Source organism: Pezoporus occidentalis, unplaced genomic scaffold, assembly GCF_034315485.1.
Source record: "Pezoporus occidentalis ecotype Australia unplaced genomic scaffold, CSIRO_AGI_Poc_V1 ctg83, whole genome shotgun sequence".
Classification (NCBI taxonomy): Eukaryota; Metazoa; Chordata; class Aves; order Psittaciformes; family Psittacidae; genus Pezoporus; species Pezoporus occidentalis.
In genome coordinates, this window is record NW_026916192.1 from 1822880 (window position 1) to 1849305 (window position 26426).

At 41.3% G+C, this 26426-nt stretch overlaps 1 protein-coding gene across 2 annotated transcripts in view; it reads right to left on the bottom strand.

Annotated features, from left to right (window-relative positions):
* The window catches only part of LOC134156213 (cadherin-4), a 459282-nt gene that overhangs the window by 281307 nt on the left and 151549 nt on the right, over positions 1-26426 (bottom strand). Inside the window, exon 3 of one of the 2 annotated variants that reach the window (XM_062604083.1) lies at positions 11090-11160. The exons of the other annotated variant lie outside the window; for it this stretch is intronic. Within the exon in view, the coding sequence (XP_062460067.1) occupies positions 11090-11160 (71 nt within the window). The remainder of the gene's footprint in view (positions 1-11089; positions 11161-26426) is intronic. 2 annotated transcript variants of the gene reach the window in all.

Sequence of the window (26426 nt, forward strand, 5' to 3'; positions counted from 1 at the left end):
ATCTTCAGAAGCCTAATTTTAAAAAAATACTGATTTTCAGTGGATGCTGATTTCAAAACTTTGTCCTCTATATACTCAGCCAGGTGCCCCCAAAATCTCGTATCCTCTGATTAATTTTTCCAACTCAGCAGTTTTATCATTCAGAGAGTAGCACTGCTTTTCTCACAAGAAATCAGCTAAGGGACAAGCAAGTCATATTTCAAGCTCGTCACATTTTTGGCCACCTTCAAATCTCTTTGTGTCTTCTTGTTGGAAACCTTTTCCTCACATATAGCAAGAAGCACATGTCTGGTTAGGCTAAAGAAAACAACTAACTAGTCAAGAATAAATGGGAAAGTTCTCCTCTGAAACAGCAGGAATTAGCTTTGGATGACTATGCTTAACACATTTCTTTGACTTAAAAAGCTGATCATGGAAAACGGTCAAAAGAATTTAGGAGAACAGCAATTGGTATATTTCATGGGCAAAGTAAGAGATGGCAAACCAGTGGATAAACTGGCCTCTTCTCTAGCTAATAACAGGCACTTTCTCAACACTGAAGCCGGTTCTCCTTTGTAACTGTTTAGGAAAAGATTGTTTCTTGTAAACTGTAACAGGTTTTCTTTACTATCATGTGCATGCCCATTTCTTAGATCTGTTTTAGAAACATATAGCATTTCCTACTCACAAAGTTACTTGAAGAAAGTAATTACCATTTAGATAAAACAAGACAGGATGACAACAATTCAATTGTTGCCCAAATTGTAAGTTTTTCAATTCAATCAAGCATTTATTCCCTGGTTTTGGTGACAGCTACTGCTGGGGAGAGAGCTCTGCTCCCTGTGCAGTGAAGATGTGCACAGTGCAAATCCTAGAAAAAATGAAACTCACCAAATGCTGAAAACCAAATCATTTCAATTTCTCAGTGCTGTATTTCAATCATGATCTGGAATGCAGGAAGTAATCACTTAGACTCCAAGCAAATACCTGAAAGGTCAGACTGACGGGTCTGCAGTTCCCCCCATCATCCTTCTGGCCTGTCTTGTAGATGGGCACCACATTTGCTAACCTCCAGTTAACTGAGACCTCCCCGATTAGCCAGGACCATTGATAAAGGATGGAAAGTGGCTTAGTGAGCACTTCCACCAGTTCCATAATTACCCCTGGGTGGATCCCATCCAGCCCCTCAGACACGTGTTTCAGTGGTGTAGCAGGCCAGTGACATTTCCCCTTGGATTATTGTGTGTGTGTGTGTGTGTGTGTCCTTATTCTGCTCCCCATCCATGCCTTCCAGCTCAGGGGGCTGGGTACTCTGAAAACAACTGGTCTTATTATGAAAGAGTGAAGCAAAGAAGGCATTAAGTACTTCAGGCTTTTCCTCATTGTCACAATGTTTCCCCTGCATCCAATGAAGGATGGAAGTTCTCCTTGGCCCTACTTCTGTTACTAATGTGTTTATATAGAAACAGTCTGTGTTGTCTTTTACAGCAGTAGGGATTAAGCTCTCGTTGGGTTTTGGCCCTTCTAATTTTCTCCCTGCATTAACTTGCAGCACCCTTGCAGTCCTCCTGAGTTGCCTGTCCCTTCCTTCACAGGTCATAAACTCTTCTTCCCCTGAGTTCCAGCCAAAGCTCTCTGCTCAGCCAGGCCTGTCATCTTTGGGCACATGGGTATGGTCTGCTTCTGTGACATGAAGATTTCCTTCTTGCAGAGGGTCCAGTCTTCCTGGATACCTCTGCCATTCAGGACTGCCTCCCAAAGAACTCATCAACCAGGCTACTACACAGGCCAAAGTCTGCCCTCCAGAAGACCACGGTAGCGGTTCTGCTGATTTCTCTGAGAATCAGAAATTCTATTATTTTGTGACTGCTTTGCACACGACAACCTCCAACCATCACATCACCCACCAGTCCTTCTCTGTTCACAAACAGCAGGTCCAGTGGGAGCCATCCCTAGCTGGGTCACTCACCAGATGCGTCAGAACGTTCTCTTCCACGCACTCCTAGACTGTTTCCTCTCCACTGATGTTCTTTCCAGTGGATATCTGGTAAGTTGAAGTCCCCCAGTGAGAACAAAGCTAGCAATTGCTACACTTCTCCCAGCTGCTTATATAGCATTCCATCTGCTTCTTCATCCTGGTTGAGTGGTCTGTAACAGGCTCTGCCTTCTTGGCCTGCCCCTGATTCTGTCCTGTAAACAACCTTATTGTCAGCATCAAGGTCTGCTCAGCAGCTCATTCACCAACGCTATTTAAAAGTAAGAAAATTCAGACAAAATATGTGAAAAGATCATCATCAGAACCTGCCTTTTATGAAATTCATGCACTGCAACAGAGCAAAGATAAGAGATTAATTTCTAAGCATATGCCTCCTGTCTCTGGACCAGGACCTGGCACTGCAGTAGCATACAGCGGCAGCGTATTTGCTATTACACCGTGATGCCTGATAGCATGTGTCTTGTTCTTATTTCTTGCTGTTTCTCCCTGCTTGGTGCAGATAGGCCTGGTTTTTTAATTGCCAGGCCCTTCAGGTTGGAGCCACCACCCTGCCATCAGGAGACATGTGAAAGACTAGGGCAAACCTAACAACGCTCTATTTTGCCAGCCCTGCTGCCCTTTCCATTAATAGGATTCTGCTTTATTCTACTGTTCTTTGTGCTTAAATCCCTTGGGCTTCTCAGGCGGTGACTGCTAAATTTTAAGATGATTTTGAGGGGTTTGGTTAGATGTACCATCTTGTTACCTAATATCTTTTTATAGGGATCATATGGGAAATGCCAGCCCCTGCAGGTGCCACTCTCCCAGTCCCTATCCTTGGCTTTTAGACCACAGGATTTCAAGCAGTATTTTCCCAGAAAAAAATGGCTTTTTCTTCTTCTTAAGTTTACTAACACTGTCACATCAAATCTCCAATGCAAAGTGATGCGAAATGTCTTACACTAAAAATAATGTGTTGGACATGGGTTAGTACTGTAATATTTGCACTCTCTACAAACCAGTTTATAATTTCCTCCATTTTCAAGCTCTTTTAACCCAATTCTCATGTATACCAAAACATCAGGGAGTTACATTCTGAGGAAATACAGACAGAACTGAGTATTTAGATCCCTGTTAGTGAAGTTATTTTGAGGGAATTTCATCATTTTTGTGTAAAACAATTAAAATACATGCTTTTGAATTCACCACTCCAGCATTTACGGTTTCATACAAGCTGCTAAGTTGCCCACTAGGTACCCATATTGGGAGGCAAGAAAAGCACAGGCAAAGACTGCTATTGAACAATTTAGGTTGGAAGGGACTTTGGCACATCATCTGGCCCAACCCTCCACCCAAATTGGGGAAAAAGGGTGAAGAAAAAAGAATGATAGCTTGTATGTTTTAACAAGCTCAGAAGACACATACAGAAAGGGAGATGGCAAAGATGGCTTGAGAGACAGAGAGGAGAACTGTTTCAAAGCTTTGCCAGGTAAGTAATGAGCTGACAGACAGGATGCAAAGACAAAGAGGGATGTCGTTCTCACTACCTTTACATGGAGCATTGACATATACAACAAGCCAGCTGGGGAACAGATTATCAAACAAGCAGATAAACTGGGGGTAGTTTACCTGTTTAACATGGCCGTGTACTTCTCCTAAGATGCAGTAATGGGAAAGTACCTCTGCTAAGAGAGACATGTGCAGTTTACCGAAATAAACACAATCACAGTGTCCAAGTAGCTGTCATCGTCTCAGTAAATAATTAACATGAAGCTGAAGTATTACTCTGGGAAGTAGCTGGCTTGGGTTGTGCTGGGTATTGAACAATGACACTCCCAGTCCTTCACAGCAAAGACAAATGCCTATTCCAAGTTATTTACTCCTTTACACCACACATACGCATCCTTCGAGGAATGGCTCCAATCCACCTGGCACCCAGAGACATAGGAAACAGTGTTATAACATTTTAGAGTTTAAAGTGCAGGCACAATGTGCCAAATTGAGGTAACAGATGGGAATCCAAACATTGCTAAGTGCTACCTAGGAAGGCAACATATGCAGTGCCCGGAAATTGTGACATCATCTAACAGATGAAAAAGTCCTGTACCAATATCCAAACTGCATACTTAATCAAGACAAAAACTGGAGACCAGCAAGGAACAATGGTACCAAAGGTATGAAAAATAACAGTGCCAGGAAAAGAAAATATAGTCACTGGTATATCTGAGTGACAGAAGTGTGAATTCTTTGCAGTCTTCATCTTTTCCCCTTTCTGCTTCAACAGTTTTTGGCAGGCAGATAGAGACAACCTGTAAGATAGTTTTGTGTTGAGAGTTCTGGAAAGGTAGGCTTGTATCCAAGAATCTAAGATAAAAAGCTAAGTGGACTTGCAGAATACATCCATCTCCTGGAAGCTAAATATGTACTGTATAATCTGAGTGCCATCAGTCGGACTTTTAATTGTTAAGCATGTATCAATTTTATGCAGTCTTTCATTTATATTATTTGGGGAGACTACGATGAACTGAAAAACTGGTCCAGAATGCTGAACACCCAGCTTGAAAATTCTGGCCTTCAGTAAGATGATGAAAACACTTTTTACTGATTCAACTTTCATTCTAAACTCATGTAATTTAATCAGATATGTTCACAGCTAGAACTGCTGCATGCTGGAAATCCTTCCTGGCAATATGGAAGGCACCACTTTACCACTCCACAGATAATTTTCTCATTACATTATATAGTACAGTTAGAAAAAGCTCAGTTATATTTACAAGCGTACAGTACAACCAACGATTGTAAAAATATGCATAATGCATAGCTAGCTTGCCCAAGTAATTAATGTCATTATGCATGCAAAGCAGGTAAGTGCAGTAACTGGGTTGCTGTGCAAGCTGTGGAAGTGCATGCACAATTGTGCGCACCTAATGTTTTGGGAAGTTTGCCCACTCAGGGAGATTCTGAAGCTCTGTTTTGCAATCACAGCTTAGAAAACAAAAATAAGACCATTTCCTGTGCCATAAACTGACCTAAGCACCAATGATATTTTCCCAATATAATTAAATCTTAAAAGCCTTTAATTAAAGAATATAAATCAGAGTGAATAATTTCAGACCAAAGCAGGCTTACAATACTGGGTGCATTTGTTGCTTAAATTCTGCATGTGAATGGAGCTATAAAAATGCCATTCGCACCTTTTAATTTGAGTATTCCTTTTACTGCTCTGCCAAACCAGCAATAGTACCACTTTCCTTCTCAAAACACTTTCAGACCCTCTAAACTTCAGTCCAAGTGGTGACAAGGACAAATGATGGCCACTGTTTCCCTGAAGTCCCACCCAGAACAAAGCAATTCTTTGTCCTAAAACGCCTGAAGCATACTGGAGGTTTGAAATTAATTCTGTTCGATATTGTATTTCCTTCCATCTCAAGCTTTTAGACAGGGATTTTATTTGTTTATGTATTTATTTTTAGGATAGAAAATATGATTGGTCCCCTTGTCAGGGCTGTGTTATTACACACTGAGATTATACAGCAAAGGAACTTCCATAGATTGAAAGCAGGAAACAGAGCTGCACTTCCACCTCCTGAAGGGCAGAATTATCCCCACCTCTCACCTTCTCCTTCCCCCTCTGTGCTCTGAACTGTTGTCGTGCTCCCCATCAACAAAGTGATGGGTATCCACATATTGCTGGCACAAAAATATATTCATGGATTGTTACCACAAGAAACAACAGCAGGGTAAATACAATCAGATTTACAGATAAACTCAAGGCCTCTGTAAATCTGGACTTCAGTAGAAATTAGAGAGAGATGGAGGGGAAGCAGGTTTCTTGGATTTGAAAGCTAAGATTCATGTTCAGCTCAACGATATTTACAAAGCTTTTGTCACTTCCTAGAAACACTCAAGCATTCCAGTTTTGTAACTAACATTGAGGAATAAGACAGCAACAGATTTTGAGCTTGTAAATAATTTCCAGCTGTGTATTCAATTCTAAGTTTCAGTTTATACTGTGCTGGCTAATCGTGTAACAGTCAAGCACAGAAAAGGAAACCAAAGCACAGGATAATACAGAAATCCAACAGCACAAGATTTGGTGATAATTACAGTCCTAGAAGAAAGCAAAACCCCAGAATGATGCATGAAAGACTTCTACAAAGAATTTCAGATATGGAATGAACTCTAAGGATTTTGTGATCTAAGTCTTTATTAAAGAATTTCTCAAAGGAAAATATCTGAATTATTTACTTAGCCCTGATCAAGTGAATACAGAATGAAGTAGATGAAAATAATCAGAAATAATCATTTTAAAGTTGTGTTCTAATAGTAGAATACCGCTAAATAATAGTAATTAATATCCCCATAGCTGTTAAGTATGCATAAACAAGCATGCCAGTTTTCTCTCCGTTGCTGAAAGCACAATATGGGTTTACATCTGGTCTCAAGAAGCGATGGGCAGATCTTGAACAGTTTGGCTGTTCAGTTCAGATAAGCGCCAGAAGCATGGGTTCTCATCCAAAGCTTACTCAACCTACCTGGACCTTTTGGGCCAGCAAAACAAAGCTGGCAGCCTAGTCACAACAGGCATTTGCCTTAACACTTCTGGCACTGCCTGCTTCCAGTTGGAGTAGAGACACTGCAGGAATAATCTTTCTCTTTTGACATTTCATATTGCCATAGTGGCAGGAAGCTGGAAGTGTGGAGATGCACAACATGCAGCATGAAAGGGAAAAAATATTTAAACAATCCAACGCAGAGTTTGCAGTGAAAGCCTGGAGCCAGGAGCTGTGTTCTGCTCTCTGTCATCCACCCATGGCATTACAATCACACAGCCAATTTTATTACCCTTGTTGGTTTTTTTTTTTAGCCCTTAGGAGATTATCACATGAACAAGCAGCTTCCCAATGTGAAATCTGAGGGACAAATGGTGCCTCTCGCATGCCAGTGTTTGAGGGGTGCACCTCATCGTCCTCAAACTGCACTGCCCAAGGCATCCGATACAAGTGTGGGGCAGATCCTAATCTAGCTGAGAGTTACAGAACTTCAGTAGCTGAGACCTTACAGAAAACACGGCCGGAGCAGCACTGCAGAGGCTGCACACCGCAGATAGCGCAGGTTCCCTTGGCATCCTCATCAACTGTGTAGTGAGACAGGGTGTGCAGCTGGCTGGCGGAACCACCAGGGTTTCCATGCAAAGCAGAGGATGCTACATTCTGGGGTCTCGTGCTGTGGAGAGATGTGGTATGATGGGGTTGGGGAAAGCATCAGGAAGCTGATGGAGCCTCCTCTGGAATGGCAGAGGAAGAACTGCTCTGGAGTGAGTCAGGAATTTAACTGGTGAAAAACACAACTGCCTGTAACAGGAAGAGGTGACCTTTTCAGCACAAAGTATCTTTGAAAAATAGCAGCTTCTTGTGTAAGACCAATATTTGTGTCAGTATCTCCTATGATGATACTGATGCACCACGCACCATTTGCAAAGCACCTGTTTACTGAGCTTATGTATATATCTTATACAAGCATAAAGTATATAAAAAGAGCTGCTCTTCTGCTGGCCTGTGATTTCACATTAAGGGCATGATGCAGAGCAGGCTTTCAAACACTGTATGAACAATGACAGATATTCCACACCCATTGACTCTTCAGGTAATGCATAGATTATAAAGTATGATCAGCTAGGTGACCCTGGGAGGATCGGGGGAATCATCTGAGGAGCTGATGTTAACAGTTAAAACAAAATCAATAAATGAAAAAGAAGCCAAAACCAACCAAACCTTCAATGATGTGATTGTGCTGAGAGGATGACAGACTTTCCCCTGGAGATGGGAGACAAGATTTTCTGGCTGGGAGAGCTCTGATGCAAGCAGCATGCATGACCAGAGCGAGCTGCTGGGCAGCATGGTCCAGCAAACCGCGGGAGCCACTGCGAGCCAAGAACTCACAGGCTCCAATCCTAGATCTGTCACCACTCACTGCACAGCCTTGGGCAAGTTACTTAACCTCCTTGTGTCTCAGTTTCACCATCTGTAGGACTGGGCTAACAGTAACTTGGCTAGCGGATAGGGCTATTCAGAGGCTTAATCAAGGATAGCTGGAGTGATTAAGTTCCAGCTGCTCAGTTTGTGGCTGCAGAGACTCACTGCCCAGTGTCAAGTCCAAGCACTGTGGAACTCAAGCCAGGCACAGCGACCTCAGAGCAGGGCAGGGAGGAAGGCACTGCTGCAACACAATATGCGGGTCAGCATCTTCCAACCCCAGCAGTAAGGGTGCTGACTTGGCATCACCCTCTGCCAAGTCCTTGGCTGATGCACACCAGAGAAAGCCAGACAGATCTGGGAGCAGAGCCAGGTCGTGTCTCCAGGCAAAGCCCCAACGAGATATGAGTGGACTGCCCCTCTGCACGTGGGAAACTGGAGCCAGGTACACCATGCTCTGACTGTGCTACAAGCGGCAACGGAAACACAAAGGCATGAGAGCTGTGCTCCATCTGCCCTTTTGAAGCACTGCCGACTAACATCCAAACACCCCTGGCCACGAGCCCAGGCAGGATCTGAGCACAGCCACAGCTCAGGTTACCTGAGACTTGCTAAGGGAGCTGGCTTGGTCAGTCCCACTTAGGAGCTGAATCACGGAGTGGGGCCACCAGACAGCACCAGAATGGAGAAACTGAGCGGTCCTGCATGAAAACACCTGCCAGGTCCAATTCAGTTGTTGCTAATCCCATCACATACTCCCTTTAGAATTGAGCTCAGTGCCGGACCTCCCTCACAGAAGTCTCCCTGCTTCTGCTCACTGCATCTCTCCTCACCACTTTGATTCTGTCTAATGCACCTTCTCACACATTCACTTGCCAAGCAATTTACAGTAAATTTTTAGTCATCACCAAATATCCAGAAAAAAACAGTCCATCCTTCAGCTTTACTCCCGAGACAGTCCATTTGAACAAGGTGTTCATGCCCTTTTCAGTATTAATAGGACTAGTCAGACTAAAGAGGACCCACATATATGTACAAAAATAGGCATTAAGTGCATCTTGGAATAAATGTCAAGGTACGAGTGATTGCTCAAGTTGCAAGGAGACTCTTTAGCAGGAAAGAGAAACTATTCCCCATGTGATCAGTAATCAGTGCATCAATACAACAAGAAAATAAGATGACACAGTAAAATGGCATGGTTATAAGTCAATCTCTATAAACCCATAAGCCAACTTCATGTCAAAGATCCATGCCTAAATTAAGGAGCCAGAAAAGAAATTCCTTTATATCTATAAATTTTATTTTTAAACCTTCTTTCCAGCATGTCAATTCCTTCCTGTGACCTTTTTAGCATGACGAATCCATTTGAATTTTCCAAAAACTGAACATGGACAGAAACGCACTCCTACGCAGGACTCATCTGTAAGAAATAGAGTGCTTTGATTCAAGATAGGCTACAGAGCTCTCGATCACTACTTGCCAACACATTCAGCCTAGGAATACACTTCAGTATCTTTCACATCACCAGTATTAAAGTCTATTCCTGCACAGCCTTTGCCCACTGGGAGGAAAGTTCCAGATATGGCACTCCAAGCAAAAGAAGCTCCTGCATGCAAATCTGTCATATTGCTTTTCTTTTTAAGCCTTTTAATATCTTATTAAACCTGTCACATATGCTACCTGACTTCTGCAGACAGTGCAGAGCACTGGCAGACCAACCCACACAGGGCATCAGAAAGAGGGTCAGGAAGACCTATCTCTACCTATAGGTACAGAAAACCATGATGTGTTGGCTCCATGGTGGGCTGGCATCACCATGATACTGCATTATGGGTGTCAAGAGATTATCACCAACCCTTTCCACATGAGGCCAAACACTTTGTTGCTGACTTCAAACGCAGCAGGAGCCAGCCAGTTTTCCCAGAGCAAACACCAAGAGAGGACTGCAGTATTTGGCTCTGAGTTTTCACAAACAACTTTATTTCTCTCTGTGTCCTGTGACCTAGGTAATAAAATAACATTTAAAACTCAATTAGGGCATCTAAGATACAGATCTTTCTTTTGACATGCAGGCATTAGTGGTACCTCAGATTTAATATGGCAATGACTGAACAGGTGTTGAGGAAATTTTATAGACTAGCTGATGCTGACTGACAAAGGATTCCTATCATAGGTGTTTGACTTCTACAGGTTTAAGCACGCCACAACCAAAAAGTGTTTCCTACCTGAAGATGAGTAACTCTGTGCTTTGCCTCCACGGCAAACTGAAGAGTTCGACAAGTCAAACCAAATCTCTCCTCCATATACAAAGATTTCCAATGACCCAACTTCTTTGCATGTTTGTACCACAGTGAAACTACCACAATACCTTTCACTCTGAAGAATGACTCCAGACATGCATAAAAACACAGAACAGAGCCTAGTCCAAGTAAGGAAAATACACAAACTGCTTGTAAAGCATCACATCCTTTAACTTCACTTTCTGATAGAGTGATGCATTCCACGGGATTACATGAGACTATTCCTATTAGGAAGCACAATTCAAGACAATAAAAGGTGGCAAAATTGAGCCCAGATTGATCAAGAAGATTTAACTTCAAATTGACAATATTGCTGGGCAGTGAGGCAGGGAGTGCAGGCATAATTTGGTTTCCTGCAGCACCACACTAAATGATTGCTATCAGTATTCCAATCAGTGGCTGCTAGTTTTATTTCCCCCATGAGTTTCTCCAGGTCATCCCTGACAGTTAGAAAAGTGCTTAGGCGTTTGGGTTGCATTGAGCAGATGGTTACTGATCAGAGATGAGTACTGGAGCCTGAGGTCAGCAGGCTGCCAAACAAACTCATCCAAAGGCTGCCTTACAGTCACTCCTGGGACAGCAGTTTGCTGACCACTGTAGACAGGTGACTCGCTACAGAATGTTACTGTACACGTTCAGACCTCTCTACAGCGTACCCAGAGCTTGCCTGATATAAAATTTATGTCCCTGAGAATTCACTGACTGGTGCTACAATACCACTTTCGGCTTTGGGTCACTCAGTATAGACTTGTGAAGAAAATGGAGGGCACACAGAGGTGGTTGGAAGAGAATTACTAAAACCCAGACCATCCCAGCACTGCAAGAACGGAGTCCCCACAACTGCGTTTAAGCCAACTCACATTTTTCAAACCTCAGAGCAGCACAACAACAGCCATCACTTTCCATAGGTTTATTGCTGTTCCAACAACAACTACAAAAAAGAAACAAAAGAGAATGGCAAGATGAAACTGTCAAAAAGCTGGCGGGTTTGTAGAAACACAGGCATTTCAGGAGCAGGGTATTGGGGCTACTGCTGTGCATGGTGCTTTTTTTCTTTCTCCTGATGTGGTTTGAAGGTGAGTTTTTGCACTGACCCAACGATCACGGAGTTTACATGCACACAAACAAGACATGATCCCTGTAGGTCTGAACTCTCTGAATAGTGCATATTTTTACTAAAACATGAGGACCAAGTCTTTCTAAGCAATGTGTCTGTATTGCTTTTGAACTGAGGTTTTCCCAATTTCAGTAGGGTTTTGCTGCCATAGAAGGAAACGCTTCTATCCTAGGCCAAGGCCAAACCCACTTTTTGCTAGTAAATGCGATGAAGGAACAAAGCTAAGATTTATTCCAGTACAACAGTAATTTCAAACACTTTTTTTTATACTAGTACAATACAGCAAGAAGTACTCCAAGGACTAGAGCCATGCATACAGCACATACCATATAAACAAACCATTGGAAGCCATGCCTTCCAACCCTGGGTCTGTACAGCAGAGGAAAAGAAGAACTAAAAAGTAGATGGAAGTAAGTTGCTGAAGGTGATCTGGAAAGTCTCAGAATGAGAACTATGGTCTCAACTCCTGTCTTAAATGTCTTCAAAACCACCTACGCCGTAATAACAAGGAACTGTTTGCAGTCACCTTGTTTCAGGGAGTTGAAAAAGAAAGGATAATGTATCAAGCTATTTCAGAATTTCAAATAAGACAATCTTATTCCCTCTGATTACAATATCCTATAAAGACTGGGTATGTGTTGCTTAGATACAGTATTACATATACAAAAATAGGTTCCTAACAGTTTTCAATAAAGCATTATACAATAGCATTAGTTTGGGAACACTTTTAAGTCTTGTTTACTCAATTCCACTTTAGTCTACTTTCTCATGTGTTTTAATTCCTGTATGCATTTAATTATGCACTTTTGCGACAGTATTGTCAGATCTCAACCCTGCAAACACTTACATGCACGTAAGTGTTAATGTACATACAGCCTCACCGTGAATTTACAGATGCAGAATTGGAATGATCAAGGTTTCACTGTTTCCTGTTTATAGTAATGTTTGCCATATTCCTATTATTCTTCAATATTATTTCATTGATTATTTTGACACTCAGGTATTTATTTTCAAGCCAATACATTGTTTGAATTTAAAAGACAAAACTCTTCAGGAATTTAACACAATGAAACATGAAAGAGCGAGAATTCTAAAAAAGCAAATCAGGAATGTATCCTCACGTGACAGAAGCACATTTGAAAAAAACAATAAAAACCATCTAACCTGCCTTGAGAACTATTTTGTGGTTGCATCTTGAAATCTGTTTGCAATTACCATGATGGCAGAATTGCTCCTCTGATTACAGCATTGTTTCTGTGTGGCTAATAGATCTCTGAGGCTCAGGTTCTAAACCTGGCCCACTTAATCACTTCAGCATGGATACCCTTCATCACCTCCACTAAGGAACAAAATTCAGGAATGTTCAGAAAACTAGAAAAAAAATATTATACATCATAGACAAACTATAGTTTAATATTATACCCTACGATATTACCAGAATATATTGGCCATGATAAAACTCATTGCTTTGAGTCCTAAACTAGGAAAATAGAGCATTTGCTGACGAACAGCTTCTTAACTACACTTAGGACTCAAAGTGTCTTTAAGTATTTGGTACTTTAGCTTCAAGTAATTGTTACAGTACAATTACAACAACTGGTCAGCAGGATTTCTTTGGAAAGGTATCGATGAGATTTAATAGACAAGTTGCAATAGCAGGAGAAGCACACACGTGGTTTGAAGCCTTGAGAAAAGCACAGTTCCTGAGCACATTCTCAGTTTAGGCTTTCTAACAAATTTATTCTTCCTTGCAATCTTGGAGATACTGGAAACCTTCCATATTTACTTTGGGTTTGACTTCTTTTTGCGTCAGTTATTAAATAACCCTCATCCTCCTCAACACATGGGCAATGCCTCCTGCATACCAAGTCTGTTTCCACCCACTGTTGGTATAGGTGTCCCAAAGCAGCTGTCACATTCCATGGCAATAGCTAATGTCATGTTTTATCCAATAATTACCCAGAAACTTGCACTACCACAGCAACAACAACAAATAACCAAAAATCCAGCTCCAGCCAGAAGATTGCTGTGGAGTAAAGCCGCCACATTTCTGTGCAGGTTTCCCCACAAATAAATATGTATGCAAGCACTGCACAAGAAGCAAGTCTACTACACACATTCAAATGAACTGTTTAACACATGAGCCCCTAATGATGACTTTTCCTATAATTAATGGATCAAGCATGGGAGATGGCTGGATGGATTTCAGACTTTAGGTCTACTCACAGCTATTGCACAGGAACTCCTACCAAGTGCCAGATGTATGGAAAATTTGGAAGCGATTGAAAAGAACTCCAAAAGATAAATCAAAATCCTTCATGGACAAATACATTGAGGTAGTAAAAGAAAGTATGTGCACTGAAATGGAGAGAGATGAAAGCCTTATATGGTGTGCTAATTGGAGTAGTGCTGTGCTTCTTTCTTGAAGTTTGCAGAACATTAAAGGAATCATTTTTCTTTGTTTCTTCTAACAGACAGCCCTAAGCAGGGACTTTTGTTCGCAGGAGAAGCCTCAAACAGTGCTTGTCTACACATCCAGAAAACTTCCTGAAACAACCACCACCACTTACTGCACACAGAGTGGACAACAGCTACTCCTACCAGACTCTGCAGCTTTCCAGAACGTTACTGTGCTGCATTTTCTTGCTGCTTTATGCAGCACCAGCACGGCAAGCAGCACCGATGATGGCTCAGTTCCACCGTCAGGCTGCTGAACAAGAACCCACAAAACAGCAAGATACAAAGGACGCCTCTCCTAGAACTGTTACCTCTAGTTTGCTGCAGAAATGAAAACAGCTGTTACTTGTTTCTCTTTCATATTCTGAAGGTAAGTTTTTCAAGCAAAATCACAGCATTATCTGTGTGTTGGGGGCAGGTTTTTTTAGTGCAGTGAACAACAGCGGAAATTATAAAGCACAAGCTACAGCATATAAAGTAGATATGTCCACGCACTACCAAACACCAGCCAAAGCTGCCAATATATGCTACTTGCCAGAATTAATACTTTGAGTATAGACCATTTATACCTCGAACTATGTGTTGGTAACCTTTTGAAGTAGGATTTGCTTTTGTTCCATAATCTCTGGGAGAGATTTCAAAGCAATCAAATTCTACTGATGCAAACGCTTGAGCATACAGTGTATTTTGCTTGAGTGTTTACAAACGTTTCTCTTATTCATGAGCCACCTTGTAAGCAGGAACCTGTTTGAACAAGTATTCCTGGAAAATGGAAAATAAGTTACAAATACAATTGTTCATTAATCCCCTTTTCATATGCAATATTCAAAAGAGTCCTTCTTTCGAAGGTGTTTTGAAAATGAATTCATTCAGTTGTATAGTGCTGCAATTGTGTAAACTGCTATCTAAGTGTTAGGTATTATTACGCTACCAGAGTCTAAGTATGCTTGTGGCCCCTCTTGGAAACATTCTTGCTTGCACATCAAGAAGGAGAAAGCAAAAACAGCTAGAGAAGAGATAGTTGAAAACCTGTGTGATGTATTTTTTCCACCCAAATATTGTTTTTAATGTATAATCAATCTTTATAGTCTGTTGCTGCAGGGAAGGTGTGATAGAATCAAGTTTTCATATAATTGCAAGTTGTATCAATCTTTCAAAAACAAGATTATAGCATTCTTCATTCCAAATCAATATCAATTATTCCATAAGTTACATATAAATTGCTTTTAGCCTCAGACATTTCATGTCATACGAATATACTTAATAATGGGAAATATCCCTTTCACCACACTAACAATGCCATCCTACTTGCTGGGATTATTTAATGAGAAAGATTATTTCCTTCCTTGTCTCATACACTATTTTAAATGTATTTTAGCCAACCTGCAGATCCTATTTTACTCTTGTCAGAGTTGATCTGTGCAGAACTTTCCCAGAATAAAGTATTTTGTGACACACAATTTACTGGTCCCCATCTAAAGGCCACTTATCTTAATACTGGTATTTCCTCACTTAAAGATTGAGTCCATTCTGAAGACACAACCTCTCTTGGAAAGAAGGAGAATTCAAATTATTTATACCAAGGAAAGAGCCATGAATCATGCAGGAAACAAGTCAGAGGAGGCTGCCCAACACTGTAAGTGCTGTATGGGCATTTGGCCAGCTGATTTCTACTAGCGGCTCTAGAAATTCATACATTGGTTGGAAGCACGAAGGTAAGTGAAATCTCTGTTCTGTTTCGTATTTATGCTCTTTCCTTTCTACTTTCAAATTAAGCTTACATAAATAAATGAAAAAAAACCACAACAACCAAACCATAACAGTGAAATTTGTGTTCTCAATAGATTGGAGATAAGACATAGGACAAAGAGCACAAAAAGTAACAAGTCACTTGGATGAGAACTAGGAATTCAGCAGTTTCCTCCTAGGCTAGCTACTCAGACAGAATGGTGCAGCTCACTGCATCTAATCCTATATTCTGCCACTTTATAAGTGGCCAACACAAGAACGTGGTCATCAATTATTACAGAGTATTTCTCCAAAAGGTAATACAAAGTTCCCTTTGCAATAAAATGTTTTGTATTATCTTTCGTGGTTTTAAACCACAAAATACTCCTTACATTTTATTGCAGCAGTTAATGCTTTTTAAGTTTACATTTAAATTGTGATGATTAACTTTAAGAAGCAAAGTAAACTGCTTGTGCTTTTTTAGCCCCTAAGGACAGTTATTGCTTAGTATATAACTGCAAAGATACTTTTACATTGTAGGAAACTGAGTATAATGTATATTACAGCTCATTTTCCAACACTGGATTGCATCATAAATATACTTTAAGCTGCCAGTGTTAAAATTATAGTGGAAAATTAAAACAAGCATAACCCACATTATTTAAGATGAATTTTATAGCCAAGTGAGAACCACAGCGAAATAAAAACACAGTATTTGCATCCAAGAAAACTTGGTAGAAATAATATAAAAAAACCTGTTACAGATAAAACCTACTTAGCAAAAAAAGTAGATGAAAACATTTGCCATCTGTTGAGAGCATGGAACTGGTTTCCCTATTGCAAGCAGTAATCTTAAAGCCAGGGATTAATAGCTATAGCGGTGTCACCTCCTGCAAGCCCAAGCTGAAAGGTTCAGAGTTCAGTGGTTCCACAGCATTCCCTGTCTCTCATGGAGCCTGGCACATCGGCCTTTGCATCAGAACAAGCCTTTCTCCTGGAATATGGCCTCGCCACAGACATCTCTTCCTGGTCGGAAGATGGGCTGGAGAGCAAAGCCTGCTAATCAGGAGGTGGGGATTCAAATGTCAACACTTCTCTGTAGCTCACCTGAGAGTGGGAAAAGACAGAAATTGGCTGGAAATGGCTGGGTTTGGAAGCTTGGTCTGGATTGCTTGGTTGGTTTTCCCCTTAAAATATGTGAATATGAATTCACCTCAAGCCCAAACTAGCTGTTGTGGCTGAAACTCCTATCAAGGAGGTAAACTATGAAGGCTGAGGTATATTCCTTTTGAAACATCAATGTATTCTGGATCAACATTATATTCCTATTTTCACATATATACAGATATGCTTTAAAGATTTATAAAAATCCTCATACTAATTCCTGCCTATAATTTGAGATCCTGCTCAGGTTTAACAGTTCATGACCATGTCACACAACATGGCACTGCTTCATGTCATGTCAGAACACAGAAGAGAACACTGTCATGCTGAAGCATACATAATTAAAATATACTGGGTTTGCCTCATATGCTGATGTTGCTACCAAAGGTCAGAAAGGTAATGAGAACTTTGAGTCTCTAGACCCTGAGTTGAAGAACACTGGGGACTAACTCTGTGCAGGAGTTGCACCTGATTCTGCATCAATAAACTGGGTTGCTGCAGCAGCAGCAAAATACAAAAGCTATTGCTAGTTTGAGACTTCTGGCACAAAGATGGATTTCTATCTTGATATCAAAATAGATTTTTGGTTACTTATAAACAGGGTATTTTCTGCTTTTTGTATTAATGTGTCCTTAATAGTCCAATACATATTTATATCCAATATATATTTTATCTATTTATACTTTTATCCATTTACTACCTTCAAAATATCTTTGAGAAACTACCAGAATTAGTAGTAACAAATGAAATCAGATACTGGGATTTTACAGTGGTTTATTACAAAGGATCATCATCAATACAAAATATTTGAAGAAAGCGCACATGGTCTTTCATTGATCACAGAAAGCGTTTATCAGGGAAGAATCAGACTTCTAGTGCTCCCTAAGCATGTGCTAGAGACCACTGCCTTTTATTCATTATGCTTAACAATGATTAACATCATAAGTTTATAGTGTGTATGTCATAAAATCAATGGCTAATTTATGAAATGATCCTATCTGTTGTTTTATAAGGCATATATTTTCTTTCCTTATTCAAATGCTATGTTGTTCTAACAGTTAGAATCCAAGCCATATCACACATAATTAAACTTCTCACATTTAAAGTTAGCTTATCAGAGCTCAGCCTGATTTAGTATTCCTCAAGACTCATTTGGACATAACGTTCTTGAATAAACCTTGTACCTTGCTTGCTATTAAACTAATAACAGTATGACCTCCTCTTGCTTCAAAAAGCCAGCTCCATTTATAAACCACACACAAATCTTAACATTTAACCACTCCACCGCCCCAACTTCATATTTGTATTTATTCATTACTACAAGTATCAGCTTGCTGGGTGAACATGACCCCCCAATATTTTTATTTATATGGTACCAAGCCTTATGGTCTTTAAAATATTTCCTAAGTTGTTATATACTTGAGTGAATACTCTGTATATTTTCCACTTTAAAGGCTCCCACAATCCAGGTCACTTTGAAGGAAGCCACTGCATTTGTTAAGCTTTCTCTCGCTTCTTGTATTTAATCAAAAGACCCTGCGCAGAAAATACATAAGAAAAAGGGGAGTGAAAAACAACTTTATGCTATAATACGGAATGCTTCGTCAGTATTTCACTTGTTAGGGTAAATAAGGTGGAGAGGAAGAGGAACCCAATTTGAATGAAAACATTTCAAGGAAAGACAGGTAAGTAACCCTCATATCAACTACTTGATACACAGAAAACATGCACATGTCCCATTAAACCACAAAAACAGTGAGTATTTCTGATAGATGATAATAATTTCTTGCCTCCATCTTTATCCACTGCCTATAAGAGACTGGGTATGATCTTCAGCTGCTGTAAATCAGGGTGGATTACCAAAGCCACTACGCACCTACTTCTAGCTTTCTTTGTGTTTTCTGGCCATTTTGCTCTCCTCCCCTTACTGTTCATTGCAAGCACAAGTAAACCTGTTTTATGAACAGTTCAATAAGGGCACTGTATACTGCACACAGTCAAAAGGGGTCACCACCCTTCCCCATCACACCCAACAACTCACATAAACCCCAGGTCAGTGGTGAACCCAGGGAAGCACACAGTATTCTGGTGGTCTCACTACGTTTAGAAGAGTCCTTTGCCACAAGTAGGCACCCACTGGCATGCTCAATAGGGTATGAAGGACCATGGGCTGCAGAAAACCTGTTCTTCCATAAAGGACAATGTCGGACCCTACTTAAACAAACCTCAGCTAACAGTTGTGATCACAGCAAAAGTAAATGCACAATGGCATGGAATGTAACATTGGTTTCCTTCCAGAGATGCAAATGACCCAAGCAGAGGCATTAAAATAAGCAGCAAGACATTAATAATTAATTCAGAATTCACCGTAACAATACTGATTACGGCGTGTCATGTGGTATTATTGAGAACATAATACGTGCTTCTACAGGAAATTAATTGTAATTCACCAATTAATGTGCTGTAGTGAAATGTATTTTTACCACTACCACTAGAATTTAAAAGCCTGATTTAAATCTTCACCTTGGTGACATGTTTTCTGAAAGCAGAAAGAGTGCAGACAGATTTGATGGCAATTTTATCCACACAAGATATAGGGCTGAGGAGCCTACAGGGAGAGTAAAGTTTTGTTGGGTATTTCAGAAACCATATGCAATTCTTCTGTAAGGCTTATCTCTCATCTCCTCCCTAGACTGAGGGATCTAAGAAATCCCTCTCATTCAAATCAAATATCAATCCAACTCCTATTGTTCCTTTCCTTATCAGAGATGCAATCCTCTTGATAAAGAAGGATGCACAGTGCTTCTTTAAGCACCTATCAATACTACACCCAGAGCAAACAGCAGTCTTGCTCAAGGCTATCCATCTCTGAGCAGCACAGACTGACAGGGGCTAGAAATCCTACATTTATGAAAAACAAAACAGTACTGCAAGGCCATGGGTGGCTTTTAGCTACACGTTCAGTCCAGAACGTGAAACTCAGAGGCTTATCGGAGCAGGGAGTCTCAAATCCATAACAACAGCAAATACCCTGTAGCAGGGCAGGAGGTTTGTTCAGGTTGCAGGTGAGGAAGAAAAACCTCTCAGGAAACAGGAGCAAAACATTTTCACACTCATTTACAGCCCTCAATAACGTCGCTGTTTACCAGGGTGTTTTGAGACCCTGACTCTGATGTCCCTTCTGGGCAGCATCTTCAGGATACCACAGGTCTGAGTGGTCCCTGACAATCCCATGTGGGTGAGGCAGAAGTCCTGTTTTCCAGACAACTGCACAGGAATGATATCGCCTTAAAAGGTGCAGACTCACAACTTCATTATTCAGTCGTTCAGGGGAACATTAATATAAAATCACTTATGCCTGGAGGCCTGTGGAGACAACAGGTCAAAGAAAAAAACCTCTGAGAAGGGGAGCAGTGATTTCCCTTGCGGTGTCTTCTGCCTCTCACCTCAGAAGAGGTGAAGAATTCAAGGGCACAAATGAATTGCCCAGTGCACAAGAAGAGGCTGACCTGTGGCATCATGAAGCAGAAGCACCCTAACTCACACCTGCTATCCTTTTAAAAATTGCTTGATTGGATACCTTCATTAATTTGTGGCTTTATTAAGCTCATGTCTTCTTCTAAAATCCCATCCCTAATTGTCTTTTTAAGTGCTCTTGCATCTGGATCAAAGAAAAGATGGATTTTAGTGTCTTTTTAAAAATGCTGAGCTCTAAAACTGTTCCTAAAATATATTACTAATTGTGTTTAGCTAAAAAGCTGACTCACACTTTTATTTAGGTGGGGAAACAACTCTCTTCCTGCCCCTAGAAACAGCAGGGATGAGGAAATATTTCCCTCTTCAAACTTTAACCAGAGCAAAGCCTACATAGCAAACAGAGGCTGTTAACGGTTAATTTCTTCTCCATGTCCACTGGCAGGTTTGTCAACACAAGACCACAGTGTTTTAGCTCAGATGGCAGGCCTGGCTCCCACTCTTCAGCAGCCATTTGGGAAGGGGCACAGCTGACCCTCTGCCTCCTGCCAGAACAGCCCTGCACGCCTCCACTGATACGTCTGCCTCTATTCCAAGCCAAAGGACCCCTTTCCCACTCCTGCCTCACAGCAGTAACGGAGCCACGGCCAAGGCAGGAACCTTGAGGTCAGTGTTGACAGCGGATACTGCCACCTCAGAAGGGACCTTGAGGAGAGGGGCAACCGAGGAGAACTTCCATAAAGGACATGAGTGCGAGGAAGCTTTTACAACAGAACCTACATGGGATTTTTTCTCCCGCTGACGAGCTGAGTTATAGAAGATGCACTAAGCTGGCCTTGTGGTGCAAGAACTGTGACAATGGAGCCATATTCTCTGTAAAGGTACTGAGGCGCTGGCACAGGGTGCCCAGAGAAGCTGTGGCTGCCCCATCCTGGCAGTGTTCAAGGCCAGGCTGGACACAGGGGCTTGGAGCATCCTGCTCTAGTGGAATGGGTCCCTGCCTGTGGCAGGCATTGGAACTGGATGAGCTTTAAGGTCCCTTCCAACACAAACCAGTCTGGGATATTTCAGGCTTTCCATGTTGATCCCTTAACAGGCCCATTACGGTTTAACCTGGCAGGCAGTGAACACCACCCAGCCATTCCGCCTCAGTGGGACAGGGAAGAGAATCAGTTGACAGAAGAGAGTTTAATAAAATGGAAAAGGAATGGAAAGTAATAGTAATAATGATAGAAGGATATACAAAGCAAGTGATGCACAATGCAATTGCTCACCACTCACTGACTGATGTTCAGCAAGTCCCCAAGCAGTGGGTCACCCCTTGGCCAATTCTCCCCATGCTTTTTGTTCAGCATGCTGCCATATGGGCTGGAATATCCCTTGGGTCAGTTGGGGTCTGCTGTTCCAGCTGTATCCCCTCTCAGCTCCTTGTGCACCCCCAGCCTCCTTGCTGGTGCGTGGTGTGAGGAGTAGAGAGTCCTTGACTCTGTGCAAGCACTGCTCAGCAACAACTAAAACATCTTTGCATCATCATTATCCTCATCCTAAACCCAAAACACAGCACTGTACCAGCTACTAAAAAGACAATTAAATCTATCCCAGCTGAAACCACAACAAGGCCACAGTTTCCTTCCTGTAAAATGAGTTTAAAGGCCCTTTCTCATTGCACAGAGCTACAACATGGATAAAGGCAGCCCCTACTCTGAGGCAGTCAGAGAGGACACTCAGCCCTGTGTGGTACCAAGAGGTGCCAGGTCTCAGCAGCTAGGGCAGCTCCAATCACTCTATTTTCACCTCAGGGAAAACGATACGGAGATGACAAAGCTGCTTGCTAAAACAGCCTGTAGCTACAATATACTGCCCTCGAGCCACCAAACTCAACGTTCATTTTTATTACCAGGTTTTCTCAACACCCTCTGCTAAAAGAAAAGTTGCCTCATCACCTTTTTTTTGGAGGATTTTCCTTTTTAGCTCCATCTTTCAGACAAGCACACTTATCATATTCACAGCTAGCCCTGCAAGTAGGATGTAAAACACTCTACCAGCTCAGCTGCCACGTATTTAATAACTTATTCACAGTTGCAGGAGGGAAAAAAAGGTTAGATTACATGAGGGGGAAACAAAGAGGGAATATAATTTCCAAGAGTTATACAGGACTTTCCATAAATCCTTTGATTAATTATCATGGTGGAGGGAACCCCCTTGTCATGGTCTAAGCTGAATCCAGGACACCCCTTCATCACACTGCAAGGGCTAAAGCTGGAGTCTGGGTAAAAATGAATGTTGGTGGTTGATGCCCCTTGTGCACGGGAGAGAATAGCTGCTTGTAAGCAAGAGCAAGAGAAGGGGAAGTCAGTTTGCTAGGGAAAAGAAAAAAAAAGGAAAAGGTTTTGTTTGTCCGACAGAGCTGTACAATTGTCTGCAAATGCCAAGGAGGGCGAAACTCTCTGAAGACATGTCAAGCCCCTGATCCAGCTGTCAATTGTTCTCGTAGGCAGAAAATGAAGGATGACATGTGAAATGAATTCATACCATGCTTGTGCAGTGGAAGTTGTTCTCATCCTCCCCAGCCAGGCGCTCCGCAGCCACGGGCCAGGAGAAGGGAAGTGCTATGCAGATCCTGCTATTAGCATGATTGACCTAATATTGGATGACTCTGTACCCAAGTGCTTATGCGAAATAATAAGCCTGGCTACCAGGCAATTATTAAATACAAGGAATTGTTAAATCCTTGCACTGTACGTATTCTAAAGGAAATTAATCATTTTGAACTCTGGAGAATACAGTTTTATAAGAAGGGAAGAAATAGCAAATACACAATAGGGTATTTAAATGCTAATACAGCCAAACAGTTTAAAGCATAGCATACATTTTAATATTGGTTTACTTAATACTAATTATGCTCTACTAAGTAGCAATAAGTAGCATTTATTATGATTTTTTGAAAGTATTGATCCAAATGGTGACAAGTACAATTTCCTTTTCTGCATATATCCTTAAAAATACATATTATCAGATTACCTTCTTAAAACCTTTTCCTTTGAATATTCTGTTGCAAATATCATTGGCAGCTTGGCACGTTTTAGCCCAGTATTATTTTACCTCAATGGCATAAAAGAGAGATTGTTATCTATAATCTAAAATTTATTCTCCTTTACTCCTCAAGTCTGACAACACTGCATGTGTTTTGCATCTGGTCACACACTAGACTATGGGATGGAGAAGAGTATTAAATAGCCATTCCCTGTGTTTCATCAGGAGAACTAACACTGTAAAAACAAACAGATCATCCCACATATGGAAGTATTTGAAGGGGCGAGTTCCACCGTGGGCTGATCGCACTGCTCAGTGATTTGCAGCCCTGAAGATCCCCACATGTGGGTCAGGCAGACAGGCACCAACTCGGTGCACCTAAATTCCCCATATAATGACTACAGAGAAAGAAGCACTTTCATTGCCTAGAGAAACTGCTCATGCCCATGCCCGTTTTGAGAAGTATCCGCCTGTAAGCAACCCATCCATTTCATTTAAAAGAAACTGTGAAACAATGTCAACCAAGAAAATTCAACCATGCTGCTATTAAGTCAAAGTAAACTGGCTGGGGGAGAAACTAGCACAGAATTTGTCCCCTTGCTTGTACTATACAGCACTTCTAAATACATCTAGCAACAACTGTTGCAAACAGAATTCATCCTTTACAAATATTTTTAATAATAATCTTCAATTTGATTAACATACAGTATCTGCTGCATTAAATGCAAATTAAATAATAAGAAATTCAATTTAAAGCTTTTCTGTTTTATCTGTTACATCAAAGATATCAAAAAAGAAGTGGATTCCTTTTTTTTTTATGTGCTTCAGAAATACAACGCGGCTAGAACTGACTCTACAGGAACATGAATGCAAAAGTAGATTCAACTCTATTAACTTCTACAGTTTTGCCACAGAAATTATTTCTCTTGATATTTTAATTTTAACTTCGCTGATTGCAAAAAGAAGCAAGGTCAAAACCTCTGCTGGTGCTCCTCAGACTGCACGGGATCGCTTAGCATAATTCAAGCAGTTGTAAAAAATTCGCACTGCATGCTACGACAAATGAGTTTATGTTTGTGCCTCTAATGTAGCAGGATTAGGGTAAAAGGAAGTACCATTTCTGTAGTTCAGCTGAAATAAACATTACAAAAAGCCAATTTACACTTCCAAGATTACTTGTAATGACACAGTGTTTAAGAAATTATTTCAGCCTAGCATTATTCTGCCATTTAGCTGTAAGTAGGCCATTCACTAAAATATCCGAGCTGTTTTTCTTACCAACAACAAATCAAATGTTTTACAATTTATTTTTATCACTAAAATTAAAGAGAATAGTGCTGTGTTTCCACTGTCATAAGGGTAACGTATCATGGCTGTGAAAGTAACGAAAGAACCTGACACTGATGAAATTAGCATCATCTTTGCCTGTTAAAACTTGCTGCGAGAAACTTTACAATCAGAAATACCCATTTTTATATCAGTCAACTTGATACTAAATAAAACCCCAAGCAGATTATAAATAGCTCTCTAATAATTGTCAGACTCTGATGAGCAGGTAAAAATTCACAAGCCCTTTTTTTTATCTCCCTTGACAGGCTTTCAGTCTGAAACTACAACTTTTTAAACTATAAAGGTATTTGGGTATACACAATTAGGAAGATATTTGGTGCAAGTAAAACGGTCAAATCCCCCTTTGTACACTCCCACTTATACTTTCTTTTTGAAAGAGAAATTACTCATGGCAGCTGATGCACAGTGACAAAATGGCTTTCAAGAGATGAGTAAAAAGCTTTAAAGTGAATATCCTGTTTGTCTGACTACAGCTACATGCAACTGGAAGTCAGTGTGATAACACTGATGCCATTCAATTCCAGTGCTATTGGAACACTGCCAAAGCAATTAAGGTTGCTGACTTGGCCGTGAAACGGAGAATATATAAAATTATTTCACACCCATCATACAGTGGTAATGGGTACTTGCACCCATAGATAAGGGAGAACCAACTGTACAGCTCAGATTATATCAACTTGTAGAATATTTACCAAGAGCAAACACCTTCCAAATGAGAAGTAAAGCCCCTGCCACCAGTCCACCCCCAAAACTGGGAAGGAGTTTGGGTCCTGTTGGACGATTCACTAATGGCATCTTATGGAGAAGAGACTCCTTCCATGGGCTCCAGCACTGGGAGGTTCTTGCCTGAACCTCTTCCCCCTGAGCACAGAGGCAGGAGCCCAGGAATGGGACCAGCCTCAGTTTATGAATGGGGGATGTGACGGAGAGCCCTGGCTGCAGTACACTGCACGTCACTTGCACTGTAAAATCTAGGGTATGGCCATACTTGAAAAAAATCCAAACAGACAGACCAATGTAAATGATCATCAAATGTAAATGTATCATGTAAATGATACGCTGAAAAGATGTCAGCTCCATGACATGGAGTCTCCTAGAAGTTGCAGTCAAAGACATGCTCTTCTCTCATAGACCTACACTTCTACTTACAGTCCAGCATTCACAAGCAGTGCTGAGACATGCTGCTGAGCAAATGCAACATACTTAAGTCAGAAGGTTTACTTTCTGGACCAAAGCAGGAGCAGGGGATGCTGGCTGGTTTGCCTTGTTTTCTTTAATGTATTCAAATGGGAAGTCCCTAGAGGGAGCACACACTAAGCTACAATGCTGAGGCATAGCCTTAACAAATCTGGTGATGTAGAAATGTATGCTCAGCTTACAGATTTTCCAGCTCAGCTCCACCTTTCTCAGATTCCTATTAGAACCTCAGATTCTCCTCCCAGCACCAATTCCCAGCAGGGCTGTGCAAGATTCACCAGCCCCGCAGACAGCGAGCAGCTAGCAGGGGTATAGAAGGTCCCTCTCCAAGAACACCTCCAACAGCAATGCTCTTACTCTTGGACCAAGCACACAAAAGAAACAAGCATGTGCTGTGGCTGCCTCTGGGAAGGGCTACATAAACACAGTCACATACACAGGATCACTGTACAGTTCAGTAGTGCTTTGGACTACATGACCAGCCAGTTCATAGTGATGAGAGGACAGCACACAAACACAGGAAGGGAAGTGTTTTCAGAACGAAGGGTACAGAGTTTACTGCAGCTCCAGGACAGCAGCACAGCCCTGCACCAGCTAGCAGCCTTTACATGCTGCTTAATATAATTATTGGGGGGGGGGGGGGGGGGGGGGGGGGGGAGGGAAAAAAGCAAGTAAAT